Source organism: Cervus canadensis, chromosome 14 (assembly GCF_019320065.1).
Source record: "Cervus canadensis isolate Bull #8, Minnesota chromosome 14, ASM1932006v1, whole genome shotgun sequence".
NCBI classification, from domain to species: domain Eukaryota; kingdom Metazoa; phylum Chordata; class Mammalia; order Artiodactyla; family Cervidae; genus Cervus; species Cervus canadensis.
Window position 1 is genome coordinate 13,252,448 of NC_057399.1, and position 7,546 is coordinate 13,259,993.

The following is a 7,546-nucleotide window of genomic DNA, read 5'->3' on the forward strand; positions in this document are numbered from 1 at the left end:
GCCCACTCTCTTGTCTCCTCCCAGACCTTGTACCTCCAGCTGTGCCCACGGGGAGCTCCTGCGCCCAGTATTTCTCTCTGCCCGGACATGCTCACCCGGCTCTGAGAACAGGCCGCTGCTGAGCTCCCGTGGAGAGGTGCTCACAGGACGCCTCCACGGAAGGACTTCAGGGCCAGCCTGTGCCAGGAGCCACTTTGCCTGAGGCCGAACCTCAGGGGGCGGGGGCTCTCAGAGAAGAGCAAAGATGGGGGATATTAAGGGCCTGCATCATCTTTAACTCCTTCCTCTATCTAATCCTGCTTCCCCCTCCTTCCCCTCATGGCTGTTGATTCCTATAAACATCTCACACCCCACAACTCTGTCTGGGCTTCGCTTTCAGAGAACGTGAACTGAACAGTTCACTCCGCTCAGCTGAGGCCCTCTGGGGCCTCCCTGCCGCACTCCACGTGCATCTGTGAAGGCTCTGCTTGCGGGCTCTAGGGTCCAGAGAGACCGACACAGGGTCCTCAGGCGCTCCGGGCCTTCCCTCTGCTGTGCCTCTCCCCTCCCCAGACTCACCCCTCTCCACCAACCTGACTCTCTCCCTGGCTCCTTACACCTCTGCACTTTCACAGCCCCAAGCATCTCTCTCTGCGAGTCCTTTTATGGCAGCCACATGGCCAGGGTGGCCCATCCAGGCCCCCTCAGGGGCCAGACCTCCTCTCTGGGTCAGTCCTGCCCCCGTCAACGCCAGGTCCTAGGAGAGTCATTCCTTCAGTGCTGGATGGAGACATGAGTCAGGAGACTCAGAATTCTGCATCCTTCAAACCGTTTGCTAAATATGGTCTGGCATGCATTTCATGGGTACAGAGAAAACAGCTCTTCTGTAAATAAAAACAGAACATCTCTTTATTTGTGATGCAAACAAGAGCTTTGTTACATACTGTCGATATAATATAACATTTTAACTTATTCGAAATTACCTTTCAGTTGGTGATTTTTCAGTCATTCCTGGGTGATGCAAGTCACAGTCTCTAAGAATAGAAGTGACCCATAAGAATATAGAAATAAAGTCTCATGCAAATACATTTCAAAGTCTTCTTTCTGGCTTTCCTATTAATAAAACGTCTGGTACTTTCTGTGACTCTTTTTCTCTTCTGTTTCCTTTTGTGGTTTCCCAACCCTGATTCTTGGGAGACCCATAAAAGGATATGCATTTTCAATTGTGAAATGAATTGCCAGTTCCCAGGTAGCAGGCTTTTGGTTTCAGAATTTCAGGGCGGATTTCAGGTAACAGGTAGGAGGCAGGTCTCAGAAGTGGGCTCTGCAATACGTGCGCAGGCAAGTAGCAGAATGCCTCTCTCAGAACAGATAAAAAGTGGTTTCTGAAACTGTCCACTTGAGGGCGCTGCTTCCTCTCGTGGCAATCGAACCAGCGGCGTCATAGGCATCCTGGGACATCTTGAGATAACCAACACTCTGTTCACAATAAAGTCCCGTGATATTTCACTGCATCTTGTAGATCAGAGGAGCTGGCCCACCATGCCATCCAATATTGCCTGGTCACTCACTCTCGACCTCTCGTAAGCCCCACCCTGTGGGTAGGGTCCGGCTGAGCTCTCGGGGGTCAGAGCTGACTCCTACTGGTCCCATCACTGTAGATCTCCCAGGCTGGAGGGCATGGCCAACCGGAATAGGATGAGTCAGGAGTCTGCTGGATACAGGCTGGACAGGACAGAAATGCCAGGCTGGAGGAGTGGGTCACCAGAGAAGGCTTGCTGGGGGAAGAGGAGTCTGACCCGCAGCAGAGCAAATCCTGGGCTTTCCAGGTGGCTCAGTGGTAAAGAATCCGCCTGCTAATACAGGAGACTTGGGTTCAATCCCTGGGTCAAGAAGATCCCCTGGAGAATGGAATGGCTACCTGTTCCAGTATTCTTGCCTGGAGAATTCCACGGACAGAGGAGCCTGGCAGGCTACCGTCCATGGGGTCACAAAGAGTTGGACACGACTGAGCGCCTAAACAACAAGAGCAAATCCTGGGGGCTGGTAGATTTCACATGAAGGTCCAGAAGTCCTGGGCACCTGCCACTGGCTGAGCATGGCGACCTGGCCCAGTGAAGAGGGAAGCCTCCTGGCGAAACGTGGCCACTGTGAAGCTGGGGCGCGGGGCCCCCTGAGGATCCTGGCTCCTTGAGTCACAGCTGAAGCAGCAGAGGACGCAGGTGATGGCCACGGTGACCACAAAGAGCACAGCCACCATCCCGATCACTGCTGCTTCCATGGCCCTGTGTGGCCACGGACCACTGAGCAGCCCAGGGTGTGTTTTGGACCTCACTCGCTCCCCATCCGAAGCGAGGAGCTGCTGGTGATGGCTTGCTCCTCCGGCTGCTCTCCCTGTGGTCTTCTAAGGAGATACTGGTCTGAGGCCCTGGCTGGTACCCGCTCTGGGCCGTTGGGCACCCCACATGGCTCTACTCCGACTTTAGTGGCCTCTGTCACTTTTCTCAGCCTTGGGCCAGGCTTCCAAGAGCCGTGGGCAACTCCACTGGCAGCTCTGGAAGAAGCGCTGTCCTGAAAAACATAAGCTCAAGACTCCTTGGATGCAGGAGCTGGAACGAGAGCGCAGACTTTGTTCAGAGGGAGCCCCGCTCAGCCCTCTGGTGACAGCCACGGATTTCAGGAGTGTTTGTACACTCGGACAAAAGACAAAACACTCCCCCTCCTGTGGGTCCGGGATGGGCCCAGACTCCTCCCTTGGAGGAACCTTGGATCAGTCTTTGAATCAGCCCCACTGCTGACTCTTGAACCTCTGGCCCTGTGCTGAGGGCTGGGACGAAGGAGGGGAGGAGGCAACATCAACTCTGAGTCAGATGCAGGGTCACCACGAGCGCCTGTCTCGTTGGCCTCCTTTTCCGCACGTACTGGGAGAGTGCTGTTTAGATGGGGCAGGTCACTGTCCGGGTGGGATCCCTGAGCCCTTCAGAACTCCTGTGGGCTCCTTAATCCCATTCTCTGCTCCAGCCCCGCCCCCCAGCCCCCCCTTGCTGCCTGCTGGTGCCCGCTGCTCACTCTCAGCTGCTGTGAAAACTTACCCCGGGCTGGCAGAGGGGCAGCTATGGCTGTACGCAGTGCCGGGGCCTCCTGACCTGATGACCACCCCAGGGCCCAGGCCATGGCATGCTCGTCCCAGGGTGCCTCGGCCTTGGTGCTGCCTGGGACGAGGCTCTGAGATGTCTGAGCGGCTGTGAGAGCTTCCTGCACGCCTTCCTCCAATTGTGAGTGAGGGCCCAGGACCCGCACAGCTGCCGGCCCCCTTGGTGACTGCGCTCACCCCACCCCCCACGCACACCCATGCCACTCCAGCCCGGCCTCCTGCCAGCGTTTCTTCTTCACTGGCCGGGGGAGTGGGGGTGAGCCCTGTCCAGGCCACTCCATCTCCCATCCTCACTTGATCACAGCCTTTCCATGGCCAGCACCTCCTGAGACCACCACCACTTCCAGAAAGGAGGCTGAATTACTAACCCGATTTCATCCAAACCCTGAGAAAGGGTGTCATTACAGACAATAACTCCAGGTATTAGACACAGCCAGGCACTATCTCATATAATGGTTCCAGCAACGCTGTGAAGTAACATTTTCTCTATTTTAGAGATAGTCACAGCCCATGGCCTATTGCTATTAGTAGTGATAACTAGAGCACCAAATAGCCAAGGAGGGACTTCCCTCCCTTTCCTCCTAGTTCAGACCTCTCTCCAGATACCACCACTCCACAGGGCAGTTGTCTCCTATACATTTACTGATCAGAGTGTGAAGACCCAGAGATGGCCAAGGGCTAGCCCAGGGCCACATAGCCTGGATCCTTTTCAATTTCTCCAATGCCCAGTGAACTTTCCTTGGTTCTAGTGTTAGGAAATTGCTTATGCACAGAATGGGAGAGTGACTATTTGGAGTAAATGATACTCTGCCAAGTTCTCTCTCTTCCCCTTTCTAAGATAACTGGACAACCCACACAGGAGGAGCCCAGAGCCAGCTGGGGCTGCATGAGGAAGCTGGACATCTTGAATTACTTGTATTAACTGGAGTGACCAGAAGCAGGGGGCAGGAAATATGGTGAACCACTCTGTGGGCCCTGTGGTTTCAGATTATCAATGAATTGTTATCAATGAATTATCAATGTCAGCCAGTCACTTTGGGAGGTGGAGGGCACCAGGGGGACTGCTTGTCCTAAGGGTTTCTCCAGATATTTTCTTTTCTTGTGGATTTTGTAATCTTATGACAGACAGCCCCTACCCATGAGCCCCAGACACAACAGGGCTCTGAAAGATGTCTACCACTTAGACATACATCTGTCCTCCCAGCATCCATCACTGTCAACTGGTCAGAGAAAAGAGCATGGCCCATACATTCCATATATATACATATACATGCACATAAACACACATAACCATATATATATATATAGGCCTTATCACATGGCATGTGGGATATTAGTTACCCATTAGGGATTAAACCAGCACCCTCTGCAGTGGAAGCATGGAGTTTTAACCTCTGAACCACCAGAGAAGTCCTCCATAGATTCCACTTACATTAAGAAGGGGAAGGTGATGGCAAGTTTCCTGGCTCTCCCAGAGGATGCTCGAGGCCACATATAGGAAAAGCAGGCCATCCAAGGCTCACATCGGGCTCTGCAGAGGGATGAGGGAGGTCCAGGCTGGCGGGCTATTGACCTCCACACACCCCAACACTGAGCAGATGGGGTAATAAAGCAGGAGCTCTCTCAGCAAGGCCCTAGAAGCTTAAAGGACTAATCCCTGCAATGTCCCACTAGTAAAATTGGAAGCCCTCAAGCCCTAAGCTTCTGGTAGTGATGATTCCAAGTACATTTACTTTTTCCAGAGAGCATGAAGCCCTGGAAACCTTTCTCGAGCATCTGTCATGTGAGCTGATTCCACACTTGGGCTTGGGGGGGCCCTCAAGAGTTCTCCAATCTAGGAGGACAGGGGCCTTTGAATCTCTAGGGAAAGAGATTTGAGTGCATCGGCAGAAATGACAACAACAATAACAATAATAATAAATGAGAAACCCATAGGAGTGAATGACAAATTCTTCTTGGGCAAAGACAGAGAGGGGAACGTGCAAGATGTTTTCTGAGCCTGAGGACTGGAGCAGCGTGGACAGGACAAAAGGAACCGGGGGAGGCAGGAATCAGACCGGGGCCTTGGGTGGCCAACCAAGAGGCAGAGACTTGGTCCCAAGGGCAATGAGCAGGCTGCAGTGTGAAGAGGCTTCGCAAAGTGGCAGGGCTGGAGGTGCGCAGACTTAGAGGGGTTGTGGCAGGAATCCAGATCAGGGATGAGCTAAGAGCAACCACAGGGTAAGGGAGGGGAGGCCGATGCAAAGAGTGCTATAGACCCTGGATCCTCTTTCCCAAGCCTGAAATCTGGCCTTGCTATCAGTGAATTTGCCTCCCTCTCCCCGCCTCCCACCCCAGGCCTCTTAGAGAATCACCGGGGAATAGAAAAGAAACAGGACATTCTGTTCCAGTGAGTCAGTCACCAGGCCCCTGACTTTATGGCCTGTTCTCCGGCCCCTCCCCACCACCTCGCCTGGCCCTCAAGCCTCTCCCCCTCCCCTTTCCACCCCAGTTCACAGGACTTCCTTCCTCACTGAAGGCCTCAGAACTGGATTTCCGTCCTGGCTGCAAAATCCTGTCAGCTGCTCTGGGGTAGCTGGGAACAGGCTTTGGCAAGAAGCGTCTGTCACCTATCTCTTCTTAGGGAAGGGGAAACTGAGACTCCGAGGAGCAAGCCCTCTCCCAGGGCCACCCAGCACCACATTCTCCCTCCTAAACTCACAGCCGCACACAGACTCCAGCCAGCCACACACACATACGCATCGGTGGGGTCAGGCTGGCTGAGACTCAACACCTGGATAAGAAACCCTGACCAGTTTACCAAAGAAACGTTCGTTTAGCACAGCCACGTAGGGGGCTTCTACAGGCCCAGAGCATAGTCTGCCCTAGAGGTGGACCGGAAAGACCCCTGGGGGCCAGCCTGGATGGCCTCGCTCCTTCTCTCCGAGCCCCACCGGTACACAGAGAGCCATCTCTGTGCAGGGCTGCCTGCAAACCCTAACCATGCCCCCCATCAGAGCTCGGGCCCCAGGCCTTCTCACCTACTGTCCACGGAGCGCAGCAGAGCCGTCCAGTCTCCCCCACTGCAGGGCCCACTCAGACATTCACTTCCCATCAGAGAGGGAGGTCCAGGGAAAGGCAGGAATAGGCCTGGCCGCTCCCTCCCTCCCACTTGAGTTACAATCAAGAGCCTCCTCACAAAGCTTCTTAATGGTTTTTATTTTCTTGGATTAAGGCACCACTGACTTGACTGTGCAGCCTCACGACCTCCTTCAAACACAGGGGCATTGCCAGGGCCCCTCCCAGCTACCTTGCCAGCCAGAGGCCTGGTCATTGAGAGAGAGCAGGGCACACCTGCCCATCCGCACACACCAGCACGCCTGCACCAACCGGACGGGTGGTCCATTCTGGTGCCCCTTGGGAGTTAAGGTCACAAGGTGGTGTCTGTCCCCGAAGGACCACCAGCACCGCCTGCGCTCAACCCCGTCCCCCTCCTGTGTGTGCAGGGTCAGCCCTGGCACTTCTCCGCTCTCCTCTGCAGCACACCGGGCGTAGTAGGTGGACGAAGCCCAAGCAGGACCCGGTGTTCATTGCAGAGGGTGCCCTGCTGCGTGGGAGCGTCGGCAGGTCCACTCGTCTGGCGACGGCAGGGCAGGCAGCGGCTGCCCTGCACGGGCATCAGTGGCGGCCTCGGTGGGCACGGGCAGCGTGGTGGGCGGCGTGATGGTGGGCATGGTGGTGGGCGAGGTGGTGATGGTGATGGTGGAGGTTTGCATGGGGCATGTGAGACACGTGGCCAGCATGACGGAAATGGTGCAAGTGTCCCAGGTGGCCCCGGCCTGAGGAGATCCACGGCCGGGCCCACCTGATGCGGTTCCTCCTGGCGGCGGGGCGGTTCCTCTCCACGTCGGGCTCCTCCTGTCTGGAGTACAGGCAGGCGGCCAGCAGCAGCAGCAGCAGCAAGGCCGCCACCGCGCCTACGATCAAGCCCACGAGGGTCGTGTGCTGCAGAAGGTCCAGCATCTGGGAGCTGACAGGGGCCTCTGCGTGGCGGCTCCTCACTGCTTCCTCCCCTTCAGCAGCCTCTGCTCAGCCCTCGCAGTCACTGGACTGTTTTCTCCGCTCCTGTGGGTTGGAGAGCAGCCAGGGAATGTGGGTGCAGCCTCTTTGGGTTGCAGCTGCCAGCTGAGGGGAGGCCCGGCGACTGTTAACTCTGGGGAGGCCCAAGTGAGGCTAGGTGGGGAGAGAGGAGCTGGAAGGAGGGGCCTCGGGGCGAGGGGAGAGCCCAGAGGCTAGAGATAAGAGCCTGGGCCCCCATCCCTGCCACCTAGCTGGGTGATTGGGCCAGCCCGGTCCCCTCCCTGGGCTTCAGGGCCCTCCTCTCTTAGAGACAGCACAGCACACTAACTAAGATCGTGGGTTCTAGAACCACGT

General features: G+C 55.9%; 2 protein-coding genes across 2 annotated transcripts; both read right to left on the minus strand.

Moving 5' to 3' along the window:
* Positions 1–864: 864 nt before the first annotated feature.
* Positions 865–2,260, minus strand: SPAAR (small regulatory polypeptide of amino acid response). The gene has a single exon (XM_043487120.1). It carries the CDS (start codon positions 2,258–2,260, stop codon positions 2,033–2,035), a length of 228 nt encoding a protein of 75 aa, XP_043343055.1. The 3' UTR covers positions 865–2,032.
* On the minus strand, positions 865–7,320 carry HRCT1 (histidine rich carboxyl terminus 1). The gene is made up of 2 exons (XM_043487119.1): positions 6,154–7,320; positions 865–2,588 (listed from the first exon to the last, which is right to left on the minus strand). Exon 1 carries the CDS (start codon positions 7,133–7,135, stop codon positions 6,791–6,793), a length of 345 nt encoding a protein of 114 aa, XP_043343054.1. The 5' UTR covers positions 7,136–7,320; the 3' UTR covers positions 865–2,588; positions 6,154–6,790.
* Between the last annotated feature and the right edge of the window lie 226 nt (positions 7,321–7,546).

What these genes read in the sequence shown, in the direction of transcription:
- SPAAR (XM_043487120.1), bottom strand. Translation starts at nt 2,260, where the DNA reads ATGGAAGCAGCAGTGATCGGGATGGTGGCTGTGCTCTTTGTGGTCACC.
- HRCT1 (XM_043487119.1), bottom strand. Translation starts at nt 7,135, where the DNA reads ATGCTGGACCTTCTGCAGCACACGACCCTCGTGGGCTTGATCGTAGGC.